This window comes from Dendrobates tinctorius, unplaced genomic scaffold (assembly GCF_039654945.1).
Source record: "Dendrobates tinctorius isolate UK_male_01 unplaced genomic scaffold, ASM3965494v1 ptg000449l, whole genome shotgun sequence".
Lineage (NCBI taxonomy): Eukaryota > Metazoa > Chordata > Amphibia > Anura > Dendrobatidae > Dendrobates > Dendrobates tinctorius.
The window spans coordinates 572,704-593,841 of record NW_027362111.1 but is presented as its reverse complement, the minus strand read 5'-3'; the positions used below and the strand labels follow the sequence as shown (position 1 = coordinate 593,841).

General features: G+C 43.2%; 1 protein-coding gene across 1 annotated transcript in view; it reads right to left on the bottom strand.

Moving 5' to 3' along the window:
• Positions 1 to 21,138, bottom strand: part of LOC141077406 (uncharacterized) — a 93,608-nt gene that overhangs the window by 23,379 nt on the left and 49,091 nt on the right. The window contains exons 3-4 of the mRNA XM_073564316.1: positions 5,393 to 5,497; positions 5,207 to 5,228 (exon numbers count right to left, since the gene is read on the bottom strand). Of these exons, the coding sequence (XP_073420417.1) occupies positions 5,207 to 5,228; positions 5,393 to 5,497 (127 nt within the window). The remainder of the gene's footprint in view (positions 1 to 5,206; positions 5,229 to 5,392; positions 5,498 to 21,138) is intronic.

The window sequence follows — 21,138 nt, the reverse complement described above, 5'->3', positions numbered from 1 at the left end:
ACAGAGACCTGCGAAACCCATAAAGGCGACAGGTTTCTGCTAATAACCAAGAATAATTATCTCTCACAATTGGTGCAGAATCCGACCAGAGGAGCAGCACTTTACACCTAATACTCTCTAACAGACCGGACAGAATAACAGATCTGCAGGAAATAGTGACCACAATATTGTACAGTGTCACTTGTGTTTCGCTCGGGGGACTTGTCAGGGGGTCACAAAACACTGAACTTTAGGAAGGCAAAGTCTGACCAGCTGAGAGACGCCCTTAATCTGGGTGACAGGGACAATGTCCTCAGAAATAAGAATACAGAAAATAAACGGGAAATGTGTAAGAACATCCTAAATAGGCGCTGTAAGCGGTTTATACCTTGTGGGAATAAAAGGACAAGAAATAGGAAAAACCCAATGTGGCTAAAGAAAGAAGTAAGAGGGGCGATTACCAGTAACAAGAAAGCATTGACACTACTAAAGCAGGACGGCCCCGCTGAGGATCTAACAACTACAGGGAGAGAAAAATACTTTATCTAAAAAACTAATTACAGCTGCCAAAAAGGAGACAGAGGAGCACAAAGGAGAGTAACACTAATCCCAAGCTGTTCTTCACCTATATCAATAGTAACAGAATCATGAGTGACAGTGTAGGAGCCTTATAAAACTGTGAGGGAAGAATGGTTGTAGATGATGAGGAAAAAGCGAATATATTATCCACCTTCTTCTCCACGGTCTTCACGGTGGAAAATGAAATGCCGAGAGACCAAGAAAACCCGATATTAAGGGTCACCAATCTAACCCAAGAAGAGGTGCGAAACCGGCTACATAAGATTACAATAGATAAATCCCCGGCTCCGGATGGCATACACCCACGAGTACTAAGAGAACTAAGTAATGGAATAGACAAACCATTATTTCTTATATTTAGGGACTCTATAGCGACGGGTCTGTTCCACAGGACTGGCGCATAGCAAATGTGGTACCAATATTCAAAAAGGGCTCTAAAAGTGACCCCGGAAATTATAGGCCAGTAAGTCTAACCTCTATTGTTGGTGAGATATGTGAAGGGTTTCTGAGGGACGTTATTCTGGATGATCTCACTGAGAATAACTGTGTAACTCCATATCAGCATGGGGTTATGAGGAGTCGCTCCTGTCACACCAATCTAATCAGCTTCTATGAAGAGGTAAGCTATAGACTGGACCAAGGTGAGTCATTGGACGTGGTATATCTTGAATTTTCCAAAGCGTTTGATACCGTGCCACACAAGAGGTTGGTACACAAAATGAAAATGCCGGGTCTGGGGGAAAATGTGTGTAACTGGCTGAGTGATAGAAAGCAGAGGGGGGTTATAAATGGGATATTCTCTAACTGGGTCGTTGTGACCAGTGGGGACCGCAGGGGTCGGTGTTGGGACCTCTTCTCTTCAACATATTTATTAACAATCTGGTAGAAGGTTTACACAGTAAAATATCGATATTTGCAGATGATACAAAACTATGTAAAGCAGTCAATACAAGAGAAGATAGTATTCTGCTACAGATGGATCTGGATAAGGTGGGAACTTGGGCGGAAAGGTGGCGGATGGGGTATAACAATGATAAATGTAAGGTTATACACATGGGAAGAAGGAATATCACCATTACACACTGAACAGGAAACCACTGGGGAAATCTGACCTGGAGAAGGACTTGGGGATCCTAGTTAATGATAAACTTACGAGGGGCGCCTGAAAACTTCGAGGCCCACCCATGAAATCTTTTTTGCATGGTCTTGTTTTGCAATGCAATATGTTACTTAGTTATTTGAATGGTCTCATGAGCAATCTGGATTTATTTTGATTTTTTTGTTTCCGTTATAGCATTTTAAAGTTGGGTCGCAAGGCTGAAATATGGAAAAGGAGAAGTTGGCAAAGTTCACACATCGGCTGTTGCAATGGCTGTAATGGCTGCAATTCCACCTTCCACCAAGGTGCTTTTTCATCTGTGGGAACAGGTCATAGTCCGAGGGAGCCAAATCAGGGGAATAGAGTGGGTGCTGAAGCAGTTGGAAACCACAGGAGTGAATTGCAGCAGCCGATGTGTGAACTTTGCCAACTTCTCCATTTCCATATTTCAGCCTTGCGACCCAACTTTAAAATGCTATAACGGAAACAAAAAAATCAAAATAAATCCAGATTGCTCATGAGACCATTCAACTAACTAAATAACTGTGAGAATCATGTGGGAATAGTGGATGAGGGCAGGTATATCTCGCCCAGATTCCTTTCCTATGTGGCCTAGTCTGGTCAGTATCGCTCCTGCTTACTAATGGATAATGGGAGGTGGATATAAAATGATGCAAGGTGGTTGTGTGAGGGTCTCAGCCTGGGAACACAGAGAGCCTGTCTGTGTGAGAGACACACGTGAGTGGAAGCAGTGCCCACTGCAACTGTGGTTTGGCTGGACGGGAGAAGCCCGCCAGTTGGTAGTTAGGTTGTACTTTGTTTAGTTAGTGCCGGACAGGCAAGGATTTGTTTTATGTTTTTTTTTTCTTTATGCATTGCTTTCACCGTTAATAAACCTGACCCAGTGTCAGTAATACCCGGACCCCGGCTGTGCGCCTGAGTTTCATGCTGAACGCACGTGACCTTTGACCCCAGCAAAGGCGACCCCGGAGTGTTTTATCACATAACATATTGCATTGCAAAACAAGACCATGCAAAAAAGATTTCATGAGTGGGCCTCGAAAGTATTCAGGCGCCCCTCGTACCTGCAGCAGCCAGTGCCAGGCATCGGCTGCCAATGCAAACAGGATCATGGGGGGCATGAAAAGAGGTCTGGATACACATGATGAGAGCATTATACTGCCTCCGTACAAATCCCTGGTTACACCGCACATGGAGTACTGTGTACAGTTTTGGGCACCGGTGCTCAGGAAGGATATAATGGAACTAGAGCGGGTACAAAGGAGGGCAACAAAATTAATAAAGGGGATGGAGGAACTACAATACCCAGAGAGATTAGCAAAATTAGGATTATTTAGTCTAGAAAAAAGACGACTGAGGGGCGATCTAATAACCATGTATAAGTATATAAGGGGACAATACAAATATCTCTCCGAGGATCTGTTTATACCAAGGAAGGTGACGGTCACAAGGGGCATTCTCTACGTCTGGAGGAGAGAAGGTTTCTCCACCAACATAGAAGAGGATTCTTTACTGTTAGGGCAGTGAGAATCTGGAATTCCCTGCCTGAGGAGGTGGTGATGGCGAACTCAGCCGAGGGGTTCAGGAGAGGCCTGGATGTCTTCCTGGAGCGTAACAACATTGTATCTTACAGTGATTAGGTTCTTGTGACGACGAAAGCACACCGCTGCCACCAATATGTCACGATCCCACCACTGGCACCATGTATGTCAGCGGACGGAGGGATGCGACGCACTGCCGGCACACGGCTATCACAGGCACAGTGGGGGCTTATCTTAGTTATCCCGCCACTGGTACCATGTCACAAAAATATACAGCAAGCTAATCTTGCTCTAACAATTTATCGCAGGGGGGTATTTTGGATGCCCCACCACTGCTAACAACCTTACAAGAACTGCAGGGATTTATGTATATCCCACTTTCTCAGTTTCACTTTGGAACTCGCAGCTCTCTGGCGCCCCCCTTACCCTCAGGTCAGTCAGGGAACTGCACCTAGGATAATTACTCGCCGGACGGGCTGCTTGTTGTGCATGGGCAATTAGGCTACTGCAGTGAGGGAATTATCAATGCTTTGGGCCTCAGCCCCTCATTCAGCAATATAAGACCCTTCCGGACTGCCAACTAGCCCAACCAACCGAACACAGCAAGTTGCCACCAGCCATGATTCACTTAATCAAACGATTAATTAAGAGGGTCCGTGGCAAACCCCCAAATTAGTAGTGATTATCTAAAAAAGGCGCATAGTTCGTTTCTTAGAGCATGAAGGCAGACTGATAATTTTAGCATTTATTCCCAAAATGTGGGCAGTGATTACATAGATAAAGTTGCTATAAATTGAGACATTAAATATGTACAATACAAATATATAAAAATAACAGGGATGAAAGCAGAAAGTACACTTACATGTGCTTAGTTGGTATTAGGCAGACCATGTGGCTGGGGGATGGTCTGCAACCAGACATCCCAAGACATTGGCAGATCTTTCTAGCAGGGCATCTGCAGCTCAAAACTGAAGCACTGTACGGAGGGGTACCTTATAGCCCAGGGTCTGTGACATCTCAAAAGGGGCAGTCTGGTGAGGTTCAACCCCCCCTACTCTCTAAGTTGCAATTTCACTAAAAACTTATACTAACTCTATTTAGACGAGAAAAGCTCGTATGAACTCACGGAGGGTCTAGTTGGTTGTAGTTTATCGAATATAATAAAACAACATCAGACATGCCATACTTAAGACACTCCATTTGGGAGCAATCCATATCTCAGTTTCTGGGGGTGTTAGAACTTTGCAAGAGCCACCGTAGGGAAACCGGGTCTGCGCAGATCACAGAAATTTCCGTTTCGTTTTTCTGTCACGGCCGGAGCATCTCTTAATATTTCTCATAGTTTTACTCAGCCGCATGGTTGAGAACAATAGGGGGAATCTTCTTCCTGGCTGAGCAGGGAGGGGGGAAGGAAGAGAGAATCCTACTGTGATTTCAGATTTCACAGATCTGCAAGCAGGCAGATAGCTGTGGAGGACAAATGCTTGTAGCAGGAAGTGTCCTATTACCAGCAGGCACAGAGCTGATAAGGAGGGGGGAAGGTTCTAGAAGTCATACCTTACAGACATTTTACATTACAGTTCTTTAGAAGGACGTAGATCAGGGGATTTATTCTGATGGAATATAGGCTGAACTGGACGGACACATGGCTTTTTAGGCCTTGCTAACTATGATTACTATGTCACTCATGGCTGTACTAGCTCAAAAAGAGCGTCTACTCAATACTGAGCAAAGGTTCTGAATACTTATGAAAATTTGACATTTCAGTTTTTCTTTTTTAATAAATTTGCAAAAATTCCTACATTTCTGTTTTTTTTCAGTCAAGATGGGGGGCAGAGTGTACATTAATGAGAAAAAAATGAACTTTTCTGAATTTACCAAATGGCTGCAATGAAACAAAGAGTGAAAAATGTAAAGGGGTCTGAATACTTTCCGTACCCACTGTACAACTGTAATTATATAACATACATGTACACGTGTTACTTACATGCCCACTGCAGACTCTGGGGCTGAAAAAAACCCAGGAGATGTTAGCTGTTCCCATGTTCCTTATGTCTTTTGCCCTTTCCCTCCATCCATGATACAATGTTATGTCACCTGTCGGGGCTACGTATTCTGCTGCCCCATAATACAGATTAATGTACTCAATACTAATGATATTGATGATAATCACCCTGATTGCAGGTTTTGTAATATCCAACCACCAAGACCACGACAGCAACAATCCCAAATAATGTTCCAAGGGAGATGATGTAGACATTATAAGGCTTTAAGTCATCTAAAGAAAACAGAAACCACAGTCAACTGGAGGAGCACACTGGAGCCTCGTGGGTGGGTGACCGCTTAGGCCCCTGTACAAAAAAAACAAAAAAAACAAAATTATAGGATAATGCCCTGTAATATTTTATTTAGTAAAATGTCCTTAAAAAAATTTATTTTGTAGCACCAAGACAAATACAGTGCTGAGGTTGCTGTTACGGACAACCTGCTCATGTTGCACCAATGATATGGCTGCCACTGCTGTGACCCAGATATGTTATGGATAGGACCCGGACATGTCTGTGACCCGAAACCACTATAGATAGGACCAGGACTTGGCTATGACTCAGAAGCACTATGGATAAGACCCGGACATGTCTGTGACCCGGAACCACTATAGATAGGACCCGGACATGGATATGACACAGAAGCACTATGGATAGGACTCAGACATGGCTATGACCCAGAAGCACTATGGATAGGACCCGGACATGGCTGTGACCCAGAAGCATTATAGATAGGACCTGGACATGGATATGACCCAGAAGCACTATGGATAGGACTCAGACATGGCTATGACCCAGAAGCACTATGGATAGGACTCAGACATGGATATGACCCAGAAGCACTATGGATAGAACCCGGACATGGCTGTGATCCAGAAGCACTACGGATAGGACTTTGACATGGCTGTGACCCAGAAGCACTAGGGATAGGACCCGGACATGGCTGTGATCCAGAAGCATTATAGATAGGACCCAGACATGGATATGACCCAGAAGCACTATGGATAGGACCCAGACATAGCTATGACTCAGAAGCACTATGGATAGGACCCGGACATGGCTGTGACCCAGAAGCATTATAGATAGGACCCGGACATGGCTGTGACCCAGAAGCATTATAGATAGGACCTGGACATGGATATGACCCAGAAGCACTATGGATAGGACTCAGACATGGCTATGACCCAGAAGCACTATGGATAGGACTCAGACATGGATATGACCCAGAAGCACTATGGATAGAACCCGGACATGGCTGTGATCCAGAAGCACTACGGATAGGACTTTGACATGGATATGACCCAGAAGCACTATGGATAGAACCCGGACATGGCTGTGATCCAGAAGCACTACGGATAGGACTTTGACATGGCTGTGACCCAGAAGCACTAGGGATAGGACCCGGACATGGCTGTGATCCAGAAGCATTATAGATAGGACCCAGACATGGATATGACCCAGAAGCACTATGGATAGGACTCAGACATAGCTATGACTCAGAAGCACTATGGATAGGACCCGAACATGGCTGTGACCCATAAGCACTATGGATAGGACCCGGACATGGATATGACCCTGAAGCACTATGCATAGGACCCGGACATGGATATGACCCAGAAGCACTATGGATAGGACCCGGACATGGCTGTGACCCATAAGCACTATGGATAGGACCTGGACATGGATATGACCCTGAAGCACTATGCATAGGACCCGGACATGGATATGACCCAGAAGCACTATGGATAGGACCCGGACATGGCTGTGTCCCAGAAGCACGATGGATAGGACCCAGACATGGATATGGCTGACCTCTGTGTCAGGAATACCGCACTGAGCTTGCTCACTGAGCCAGTGCGCGTGTCCTGAGTAAAGCGAACTGTGTTCAAAGATACCTGTGGAGCGGGCAGCAACCGAATAGGTGCGTACTTCAGAACAGCAGGACCTGAAGCACGTGACTGCTGGGGGCGTGACCTAAACTCCAGAGAGCTAGGAGCTGCAAGAGAACTCCTAGCAGGGTAACTGCGAGACAAAGTTGCCAAGGGGCATAGACAGGGAGGATAGTCAGGACATAGCCAATAAGTCATACACAGGGATAGCTGCAAGGTATAAGAGGGGCGAGCAGAGAGTAGTCAGATAGCAGGCAGCGAGTCATACACAGAGATAGCTGCAAAGTACAAGAGGGGTGAGCAGAGAGTAGTCCGATAACAGGCAACGAGTCATACACAGAGAGGGTAGCGCAGTACAGAATCAACAAACAAACTCACAACGGGGAACAGAACCGGGTCAGAAGCATATAAACAAGCTATAACAACAAACAGGCACAGGCACACAGAGGTCACCACACTCGGCCAAAGGCAAAAGTATAACTGACAGGGATTGGAGCTCCCCAAGTGTTTAAGAAGCTCTCCTAGAACCAAAAAGAGGCCACAATCATTAACCCGAGGTGTGCAGGACAAACCCTGCACTGAACTCCAGACATTAACCCCTGACGTGCAGCTCAAAAATCTGCACTGGGATCATGACAGTACCCCCCTATCAACGGGGGGCCTCTGGACCCCCAGGCTTCCCCGGGTACTTGGCATGGAAAGCCCGAACCAGGCAATCTGCATGTACCGAGCGAGCAGGGACCCATGAGCGCTCCTCTGGTCCATATCCCTTGCAGTGGACCAGATACTGCAAAGAGCGGCGCACCCGCCGAGAGTCCACAATATGTCCGACCTCATACTCCAATTGACCCTCCACCAGCACTGGAGGAACAACAGGCTCGGAGTCCTCTTTGACAGAACCTACGGATTTCAACAGAGATTTCTGGAACACATTGGATATTTTTAAGGAGGCGGGGAGACGCAACCTATATGCCACCGGGTTGACTATCTCCACAATCTCGTACGGACCAATGAACTTTGGTCCCAATTTAGCAGATGGTACCTTTAAGTTGATGTTACGTGTGGAAAGCCAAACCTTCTCTCCCACCTGAAACATGTCTCCCGAGGCTCTCTTTTTGTCCGCAAAATATTTGTACCTCCCCTGGGCCCAAGAGATATTACGCTGGACTTCAGCCCAGAGGTTTTCTTAACCGTTGAACGGACCCCTCTACCCCTGGAAAACCGGAATCTACCCGTGAAAACTCCCGAAAATGCAGATTAAACCCATAGTTAATCAGGAATGGGGACATGTTGGTGGACTGACTCACCCGGTTGTTAAAAGAGAATTAATAATAATAATAATCTTTATTTATATAGCGCCAACATATTCCGCAGCGCTTTACAGTTTAACAGTTTCAAAACACAAGTCATAAGTAACAACGCTAACAATACAATAATTAAAGCAAAATAAGACGAAATAAGACGACCCTGCTCGTGAGAGCTTACAATCTACAATGAGGTGAGGGAGATACAGAGTACAGGTGTGTATTTACAATGGTGTATTTACAATGAAGGTCCAGCCATCTTGCAGGAGTGAAGGATGGATGGAGATAGTGAATGGGCTACACACGCACACTTACACAGAGAATGACTTTGATTAGTGAATGTGATAGGCCGCTCTGAACAGGTGTGTTTTGAGGGAGCGCCTAAAACTATGCAAATTGTGGATAGTCCTGATTTCTTGGGGTAGAATTCCGCCAACGGTAACGCATTACACCAATCCTCCTGTCTGGCGGAGGTCAGACACCTGAGAATTTGTTCCAGGGATTGATTGGTGCTTTCTGTCTGACCATTACTCTCCGGGTGATATGCCGACGAGAAGGAGAGTGAGATGCCCAATTTCATACAGAACGCCCTCCAAAATTTGGCCACAAACTGCACACCTCTGTCAGACACAACATTCAGGGGTACCCCATGCAATCGGATCACATGCTGCACAAACAACCTTGACAATGTTTCTGCTGAGAGTAATGCTACCAAGGGAATGAAATGGGCCTGTTTAGAAAACCTATCCACCACCACCCAGATCACGGTATTGCCCCTGGAAGGTGGAAGGCCGGTAATAAAATCCATGGAAAGATGAGTCCATGGCCTATCAGGAACCGGTAAAGGTATGAGTTCCCCAGCCGGCCGGTTCTGCGAGCTTTTGGAACGGGCACACACACCACAAGCAGAAACAAATTTCTTGACATCGGATCTTAGTGAAGGCCACCAAAAACCCCTGGCTACTGCCTCTCTAGTGGCCATGATACCTGGATGAGCACTCAGCCTAGACTCATGAAACTCCTGCAGAAGTCTAGGCCGCAATAAATCTGAAACAAACAATTTATCCCCTGGCCTGGTTGCCGGAGCTAGGGCCTGAGCCCTTAGGATTTCTTGTTCCAACTCAGATGAGACCCCCGCCACTACCACCCCTGGGGGAAGAATGGAGGATGGCTGCTTGGGGGGCGACACCGGGTCAAAACTTCTGGACAGGGCATCCGCTTTAACATTTTTGGACCCTGGTCGAAAAGTAATGGAGAACTGAAATCGTGAAAAAAGTGACCAACGGGCTTGTCTAGGAGTAAGCCTCTTAGCAGATTCAAGGTATGCCAAATTTTTGTGATCCGTGACAACCATGGTAGGGTGAGCCGCCCCTTCCAAAAAGTGCCTCCATTCCTCAAACGCCAGCTTGACCGCAAGAAGTTCTCTATTGCCTGCATCATAGTTTCTCTCGGCTGAAGAGAACTTCTTGGAGAAGAAGGCGCAGGGTCTGAGATTGGTAAGGGTGGCCGGACCCTGGGACAGCACTGCCCCCACCCCTACTTCAGAAGCATCCACCTCCACAATGAATGGTTTGGACGGGTCTGGTTGGACCAACACCGGGGCGGACATGAAACATTTCTTAATAGCTGAGAAGGACTCCTTAGCGAGTGCAGACCAATTTTTTACATCAGTGCCCTTCCGGGTAAGATTCGTGAGTGGTTTAACCACTTGTGAGAAACCTTTAATGAATCTCCCATAATAGTTCGCAAATCCTAAGAAGCGCTGGAGCCCCTTGAGATCTCAAGGCTGAACCCAGTCAGCGATCGCCAGCACCTTCTTAGGATCCATAAGAAACCCCTCACAGGACACAATCAACCCCAAAAAAGACAGCTCCTGTACAAAAAAATGAACATTTTTCCAATTTAGCGAACAATTGGTTCTCCCTGAGTCTCTGGAGAACTGTCTTTAGATGTTGCAAGTGAGATTGGCTGTCCGGGGAATACACCAAAATGTCATCCAAATAAATAATAACAAAATGGCCTATCAGGTCAGAAAACACCACATTGATGAAATTCTGGAAAATAGCGGGCGCATTAGTTAACCCAAACGGCATTACCAGGTTCTCAAAGAGTCCTTCTGATGTGAGGAACGCAGTTTTCCACTCGTCCCCTTCCCGAACCCTTATCAGATTATAGGCCCCCCCGCAGATCTAACTTGGAGAACCATTGGGCCCAGCTAACTGGTTACATAAGTCTGGGATGAGGGGAAGTGGGTAAGTGTTCCTAACTGTTATCTTGTTCAGTTCCCGAAAGTCGAGGCACAGCTGCAAACCACCATCTTTCTTCTTCACAAAGAAGAATCCTGCTGCCACAGGTGACACAGAAGGCCTGATATGCCCTTTGCGGAGACTCTCAGCTATGGACTCCTTCATGGCTTGGTGCTCAGGCCAAGACAAATTGAACAATCGAGCCTTAGGTAACTTGGCTCCGGGTACTAAATCAATGGCACAATCGTAGGATCTATGTGGTGGCAGCGCCTTAGCCTTACTTTCGGAAAAAACGTCTTCGGAATCCTTCAGGTACTCCGGAATACCTTCCAGACCGACAGACGACACAAATAAGGATTTAACAGCATTAACAAGATGTCCCCGGTTACCACATTTATTATTGCATCCCCATTGAGTGATCTCCCCTGTAACCCAATCAATGGTAGGATTATGGCGTTGAAGCCAAGGCATCCCCAGTACCAGTCCTGCAGGAAAGTTAGCAAGCACAAGACAACTTAGTTTTTCCACATGAGTGGAACCCACTTTTAGAGAAAAAAGTTCAGACCTGCAACAGATACCGTCCTGGGTAAGAGGGGACGAGTCAATTGCCACAAGTTTAACAGGTTCCTGAAGCCTGACTGTCCCTATCTTATTAAGAGTCATAACTTTGGTATCAATCAGGTTCACAGCAGAACCACAGTCAACAAAAGCAGTAGTCTGAACCGGACCATTACCAAGTTCCAGTTCCACCTGCAGCACCATTTTTGCACGTGAGGAAAATTGTACCTGAAGGTCTGGGGAGCCTCCTCGACTGCTACCCAGACCTAGTCGTTTCCCGCCATCTTGGAGGATGACGGACAGGAGGGGCAGTCCTTCTTCCAGTGTCCAGATTCCCCACAATAGAAGCACAACTGCTTCTCCCGGCGGCGCCTTCTTTCCTTTTCCTCACAGGTGACAACACTCACCTCCATAGCCACAGGAAGAATCTGGGTCTCATCTCCACTGAAGAATAATGGTGTTTCCCGTTGCATAACGCCTCTAGCCCGTAGTCTGCGATCCATGCGAACCGCTTGGGTCATGGCATCCTCCAGGGAGTCAGGTGGAGGATGGAGTGCCAAGGCTTCCTTCAGACATTCACACAGGCCTCTACGGAACAGCCCCCGAAGGGCGGCATCACTCCAAGAAATCTCGGCTGCCCAAAGTCTGAATTCCTTACAGAACCATTCGTCCGAGTGCTCCCCCTGACAGACACTCATCACCTCGTCCTCAGCCAAACGCACTCTATCTGGCTCATCATAAATAAGCCCTAAGGCTTCAAAAAACGCATCCACAGACATTCTCTCCGGGGCAGAAGAGGAAAGCGAGAATGCCCAGGCTTGTGGGGACCCCCTAAACAGGGACATAACCACCCCCACCCTCTGTCTCTCATCCCCAGAGGAGCGGTGTCGCAAAGAGAAAAAGAGCTTACAGCCCTCCTTAAATGCTCTGAATTCATATTTGTTACCAGAAAACGTATCTGGCAATTTAACCGGGTATTCGGGTGGAACTAAAATGACATCTCTATTCCCCACCTGCTGAATGCCTGCGGAAAGCACCCCCTGAACTGAGTCCTCCACCCGCCATTGGGACTGGGCCAGAGCTTGGTGTTCCAAACTAAGCTTCTGCAGCGACTGAGTCAAGCATTTCACCTGCTCAGATAAAGCACACATTAGGTCCATGCTGCAGAAGGGAGGCGAGAGAAAAAAAATTCAGGGTCAGTTATAATGTCAGGAACACCGCACTGAGCTTGCTCACTGAGCCAGTGCACGTGTCCTGAGTAAAGCGAACTGTGTTCAAAGATACCTGTGGAGCAGGCAGCAGCCGAGTAGGTGCGTACTTCAGAAGAGCAGGACCTGAAGCACGTGACTGCTGGGGGCGTGGCCTAAACTCCACAGAGCTAGGAGCTGCAAGAGAACTCCTAGCAGGGTAACTGCGAGACAAAGTTGCCAAGGGGCATAGACAGGGAGGATAGTCAGGACGTAGCCAATGAGTCACACACAGAGATAGCTGCAAGGTACAAGAGGGGCGAGCAGAGAGTAGTCGGATCACAGGCAATGAGTCATACACAGATAGCTGCAAGGTACAAGAGGGGCGAGCAGAGAGTAGTCAGGTCACAGGCAATGAGTCTTACACAGAGAGGGAAGCACAGTACAGAATCAACAGGCAAACTCACAACGGGAAACAGAACCGGGTCAGAGCCATATAAACAAGCTATAACAACGAACAGGCACAGGCACACGGAGGTCACCACACTCGGCCAAAGGCAAAAGTATAACTGACTGGGATTGGAGCTCCCCAGGGGTTTAAGAAGCTCTCCCAGAACCATAAAGAGGCCACAATCATTAACCCGAGGTGTGCAGGACAAAACCTGCACTGAGCTCCAGACATTAACCCCTGACGTGCAGCTCAAAAATCTGCACTGGCATCATGACACTCTGCCTCCGCTGAGCTCTGGGAATGGTCTTGATCGGCTTCAAGTCACACCAGTTCCATGACCATTTGGTCCTTGGTTTTGTCCTGGGGGGTCAATGCCTTGGTACGTGCATATTCCAGCAAAAATGTCCTTTTTCTGCTGAGTGTACCAGGGTTCTCCCCTCGCAGCCATAGTTGCTAAATAAAAGATAGGACAGAAAAACGAAGAGAAGGGTAGGGGGTAACTGCTACACACACCGTATGGTCTCAGAACTAATAAAATTTATAAGTTTACTCCAGAAAATATAGGCAGTGTTTACAAAAATGCAAAAAATATTACAAAAGGAGACAAGATACAGCATGTACAGAGAGAAATAAAAGGGATTAAAATAAGAAACTTACTATATCTCAATCACAGATATGACGTGTCGATAAAGGGGAGGAGAACCTTCCCAAGGAAAAAGGTTCTTGAGAACAGCATCTTGGCTGGCTCTCCTGGCATCTGACACCTCCCCAAGTGAGCGTCTCAGCTTTATGCTTTGCCCACAAACCTAGGGACTCCTTCCTTGCTAACATCACTTGGTGGGCTGTGTTAGAGGACGTACATCCCTTTTGAAAAGTTATTAAAACTCCTATCTTTCCACATCTTAGGCTGGGGGCCTCACGGGGTGATGACAGGGCATTACCTTTTCCCCTGTGATGTGACCATTATTTTGAGACCAAATATGTCATGCCTGCATGTTACTGGGGGGCAGAAACTGTTTTCCCGGTCTCTGATGGCCGCACCGTCTGCAGAACGCTGTTGTGTGTAGCCCGAATTCCCCTGAATCTGGAAATATATTTTTCCTGTCTCTAGGATTATTGTGTATTAATAAATTCGACCTGGAATAGACAAAGGGAATCTTGGAGGAAGAAACCACACTTACCTGGCCAGATGCAGTTGAAGTGACAATCTGCTGAAGACAAGGCGGAGTGGAGAGGGTTTAACAGAGGTAGAGAGAGGGGGATTCAGCTGCGAGGGGAGATTGCTAGTGAAGCATGTCTTTCACAAACCAAGGAGAGTAGAGTTGAGCGATACCGTCCGATACTTCAAAGTATCGGATCGGAATGGATCGGCCGATCTTAAAAAAAGTATCGGTATCGCCGATTCCGATACCGGAAGTCCCATTCAAGTCTATGGGACTTCCGGTATCGGAATAAGAAAAATCCTGTTTTTCCCTTGTACAGCCTCTCTGGGGTCTGTACGGGCCTTTCGGGGGGCTGTGCCGGCCTGCCAGGGGGTCTGTGCAGGCTCCGGTGGTCTGTGCCGGCCTGCCGGGGGGATGTGCAGGCTCCGGGGGGCTGTGCCGGCCTGCCGGGGGGCTGTGCCGGCCTGCCGGGGGGCTGTGCAGGATCCGGGGGGCTGTGCCGGCCTGCCGGGGGGCTGTGCAGGCTTCGGGGGTCTGTGCAGGCATCGTCCGATGGGACTGCAAGTCCCATCGGGCGATGCCTGCTACCATGACAATGATTGACACATTAGCCAATGATGGGACAGTAGTAGTCCCATCATCCGGCTAATGTGTTGAATGTAAAAAAAAAAAAAAAAAATTACATGCTACATACATACAACAATGATACTACATACATGCTACATTCATACTACATACTACATACATGCTACATTCATACTACATATATACTACATGCAACATACATACTACATATATACTACATGCATGCTACATACATACTACATATATACTATATGCATGCTACATACATACTGCATGCTACATACATACTACATGCTACATACATACTACATATATGCTACATACATACTACATATATACTATATGCATGCTACATACATACTGCATGCTACATACATACTACATGCTACATACATACTACATATATGCTACATACATACTACATATATACTACATGCATGCTACATACATACTGCATGCTACATACAAACTACATGCTACATACATACCACATATATACTACATACATACTACATGCATGCTACATGCTACATACATACCACATACATACTACATACATACTACATACATACTACATGCTACATACATACTACATATATACTACATGCATGCTACATACATACTACATGCTACATACATACTACATATATACTACATGCATGCTACATACATACTACATGCTACATGCATGCTACATACATACTACATACATACTACATGCTACATACATACCACATATATACTACATACATACAATACATTCATACAATACATACATAGACATACAGTACATATAACATAGAGTAACATACTTACCAATACTTGTCACATTGTTCCCCGAAGCCATTGTCTTTTACGGAATAAATATTAACATAACAAACCACAAAAATACTCACCCACGATCCGAAGCAGTCCACGAGTGTGTCCCACGACGATCTTGGGTAGAGAACTGCAGCATCAGCTGATGCTGCCGTTCTCTACGGGCTGCAAGAATCCAATGACGGAAGGTAGATATCCTTCCGCACTGTATTCCTCCGCCACTTAAAAAAAAAAGTCCCTAGTCTCACTTTATGCCATTGCTGTGTGGGAATTTCCCACGCAGCAATGGCATAAAGTGAGACTAGGGACTTTTTTTTTTTTAAGTGGCGGAGGAATACAGTGCGGAAGGATACCTACCTTACGTCATTGGATTCTTGCATGAATGTATTGTATGTAGTATGTATGTAGTATATATGTGGTATGTATGTAGCATGTAGTATGTATGTAGTATGTATGTAGCATGCATGTAGCATGCAGTATGTATGTAGCATGCATGTAGTATATATGTAGTATGTATGTAGCATGTAGTATGTATGTAGCATGCATGTAGTATATATGTAGCATGTATGTAGTATGTATGTAGTATGTATGTGTTATGTATGTAGTATGTATGTAGTATATATGTGGTATGTATGTGGTATGTATGTAGTATGTATGTAGCATGTAGTATGTATGAAGTATTTTTTTTTTTTTTTTTTTTTTTTTACATTTAACACATTAGCCGGATGATGGGACTACTACTGTCCCATCATTGGCTAATGTGTCAATCACTGTCATGGTAGCAGGCATCGCCAGATGGGACTTGTAGTCCCATCGGACGATGCTTGCACAGACCCCCGGACATCAGCACAGCCCCCCGGCAGGCCGGCACAGCCCCCCGGCAGGCCGGTACAGACCCCCACAGGGTGCACAGACCACCGGCAGGCCGGCACAGCCCCCCGGCAGGCCGGTACAGACCCCCACAGGGTGCACAGACCACCGGCAGGCCGGCACAGCCCCCCGGCAGGCCGGTACAGACCCCGGGCAGTCCACACAGCCCCCCGGCAGGCCGGCAGAGACCCCCGGAAGGCCCGAAATGACGGCGCATCATGATGACGTCAGGCTGTCAATCATTTTGAACTTCCGATTCCGATGCCGACTTCCGATATTGAAAAAATATCGGAAGTCGGTATCGGAATTCCGATACAGCAAGTATCGGCCGATACCCGATACTTGCGGTATCGGAAAGCTCAACACTAAAGGAGAGGCAACAGGCAGCCCGGGATGGGTACTTCGGTTACTTAGGAAATAACTAATATTTTCCTGACAAGTATACACCATGATGTCATATATATATCATCTATAGAAAGTGTGCACCTTGATGTCATATATATAATCTATAGAGAGTATACACGGTGATGTCATATATATCATCTATAGAGAGAATATAATGTGATGCAATATATATCATCTATAGAGAGTATACACGGTGATGTCATATATATCATCTATAGAGAGTATACACGGTGATGTCATATATATAATCTATAGAGAGTATACACGGTGATGTCATATATATCATCTATAGAGAGAATATAATGTGATGCAATATATATCATCTATAGAGAGTATACACGGTGATGTCATATATATCATCTATAGAGAGTATACACGGTGATGTCATATATATCATCTATAGAGAGTATACACGGTGATGTCATATATATCATCTATAGAGAGAATATAATGTGATGCAATATATATCATCTATAGAGAGTATACACGGTGATGTCATATATATCATCTATAGAGAGTATACACGGTGATGTCATATATATCATCTATAGAGAGTATACACGGTGATGTCATATATATCATCTATAGAGACTATACACGGTGATGTCATATATATCATCTATAGAGAGTATACACGGTGATGTCATATATATCATGTATAGAGAGTATACACGGTGATGTCATATATATCATCTATAGAGAGTATACACCATGATGTCATATATATCATCTATAGAGAGTATACACGGTGATGTCATATATATCATGTATAGAGAGTATACACCGTGATGTCATATATATCATCTATAGAAAGTACACACCTTGATGTCATATATATCATCTATAGAGAGTATACACGGTGATGTCATATATATAATCTATAGAGAATATACACGGTGATGTCATATATATAATCTATAGAGAATATACACGGTGATGTCATATATATCATCTATAGAGAGTATACACGGTGATTTCATATATATCTTCTATAGAGAGTATACACCATGATGTCATATATATAATCTATAGAGAGTATACACCATGATGTCATATATATCTTCTATAAAGAGTATACACCGTGATGTCATATATATAATCTATAGAGAGTATACACGGTGATGTCATATATATCTTCTATAGAGAGTATACACCATGATGTCATATATATAATCTATAGAGAGTATACACCGTGATGTCATATATATCATCTATAGATAGTATACACCATGATGTCATATATATCTTCTATAAAGAGTATACACCATGATGTCATATATATAATCTATAGAGAGTATACACCGTGATGTCATATATATCATCTATAGAGAGTATACACCGTGATGTCAAATATATCATCTATAGAGAGTATACACCATAATGTCATATATATAATCTATAGAGAGTATACACGGTGATGTCATATATATCATCTATAGAGAGTATACACGGTGATGTCATATATATCATCTATAGAGAGTATACATGGTGATGTCATATATATCATCTATAGAGAGTATACACGGTGATGTCATATATATCATCTATAGAGAGTATACACCATAATGTCATATATATAATCTATAGAGAGTATACACGGTGATGTCATATATATCTTCTATAAAGAGTATACACCATGATGTCATATATATAATCTATAGAGAGTATACACCGTGATGTCATATATATCATCTATGGAGAGTATACACGGTGATGTCATATATATCATCTATAGAGAGTATACACCATAATGTCATATATATAATCTATAGAGAGTATACACGGTGATGTCATATATATCTTCTATAAAGAGTATACACCATGATGTCATATATATAATCTATAGAGAGTATACACCGTGATGTCATATATATCATCTATAGAGAGTATACACGGTGATGTCATATATATCATCTATAGAGAGTATACACCATAATGTCATATATATAATCTATAGAGAGTATACACCGTGATGTCATATATATCATCTATAGAGAGTATACACGGTGATGTCATATATATCTTCTATAAAGAGTATACACCATGATGTCATATATATCATCTATAGAGAGTATACACGGTGATGTCATATATATCATCTATGGAGAGTATACACGGTGATGTCATATATATCATCTATAGAGAGTATATACCATAATGTCATATATATAATCTATAGAGAGTATACACCGTGATGTCATATATATCATCTATAGAGAGTATACACGGTGATGTCATATATATCATCTATAGAGAGTATACACCATAATGTCATATATATAATCTATAGAGAGTATACACGGTGATGTCATATATATCATCTATAGAGAGTATACACGGTGATGTCATATATATCATCTATAGAGAGTATACACCATAATGTCATATATATCATTTATAGAGAGTATACACGGTGATGTCATATATATCTTCTATAGAGAGTATACACGGTGATGTCATATATATCATCTATAGAGAGTATACACCATAATGTCATATATATCATTTATAGAGAGTATACACGGTGATGTCATATATATCATCTATAGAGAGTATACACCATAATGTCATATATATAATCTATAGAGAGTATACACGGTGATGTCATATATATCTTCAATAAAGAGTATACACCATGATGTCATATATATAATCTATAGAGAGTATACACGGTGATGTCATATATATCATCTATAGAGAGTATACACGGTGATGTCATATATATCATCTATAGAGAGTATACACCATAATGTCATATATATCATTTATAGAGAGTATACACGGTGATGTCATATATATCTTCTATAGAGAGTATACACGGTGATGTCATATATATCATCTATAGAGAGTATACACCATGATGTCATATATATCATTTATAGAGAGTATACACGGTGATGTCATATATATCATCTATGGAGAGTATACACGGTGATGTCATATATATCATCTATAGAGAGTATACACCATGATGTCATATATATAATCTATAGAGAGTATACACCGTGATGTCATATATATCATCTATAGAGAGTATACACGGTGATGTCATATATATCATCTATAGAGAGTATACACCATAATGTCATATATATAATCTATAGAGAGTATACACGGTGATGTCATATATATCTTCAATAAAGAGTATACACCATGATGTCATATATATAATCTATAGAGAGTATACACGGTGATGTCATATATATCATCTATAGAGAGTATACACGGTGATGTCATATATATCATCTATAGAGAGTATACACCATAATGTCATATATATAATCTATAGAGAGTATACACGGTTATGTCATATATATCTTCTATAAAGAGTATACACCATGATGTCATATATATAATCTATAGAGAGTATACACCGTCATGTCATATATATCATCTATAGATAGTATACACCATGATGTCATATATATCTTCTATAGAGAGTATACACCATGATGTCATATATATAATCTATAGAGAGTATACACCATGATGTCATATATATCATCTATAGAGAGTATACACCGTGATGTCAAATATATCATCTATAGAGAGTATACACCGTGATGTCATATATTTCATCTATAGAGAGTATACACCATGATGTCATATATATCTTCTATAAAGAGTATACACCATGATGTCATATATATCATCTATAGAGAGTATACACGGTGATGTCATATATATCATCTATAGAGAGTATACACCGTGATGTCAAATATATCATCTATAGAGAGTATACACCATAATGTCATATATATCATCTATAGATAGTATACACCATGATGTCATATATATCTTCTATAAAGAGTATACACCATGATGTCATATATATCATCTATAGAGAGTATACACGGTGATGTCATATATATCATCTATAGAGAGTATACACGGTGATGTCATATATATCATCTATAGATAGTATACACCATGATGTCATATATATCATCTATAGAGAGTATACACCGTGATGTCATATATATCATCTATAGAGAGTATACACCATGATGTCATATATATCATCTATAGAGAGTATACACCACAATGTCATATATATCATCTATAGATAGTATACACCATGATGTCATATATATCTTCTATAAAGAGTATACACCATGATGTCATATATATAATCTATAGAGAGTATACACCATGATGTCAAATATATCATCTATAGAGAGTATACACGGTGATGTCATATATATCATCTACAGAGAGTACACACCATGATGTCATATATAAAATCTATAGAGAGTATACACGGTGATGTCATATATATCTTCTATAGAGAGTATACCAGAAATACAGGCCGCAATGGTTAAACTCTTCAATATTGTGCTAAGTGCCGGCTACTTCCCTCCTACCTGGAATCAAGGCCTCATCACACCCATCCACAA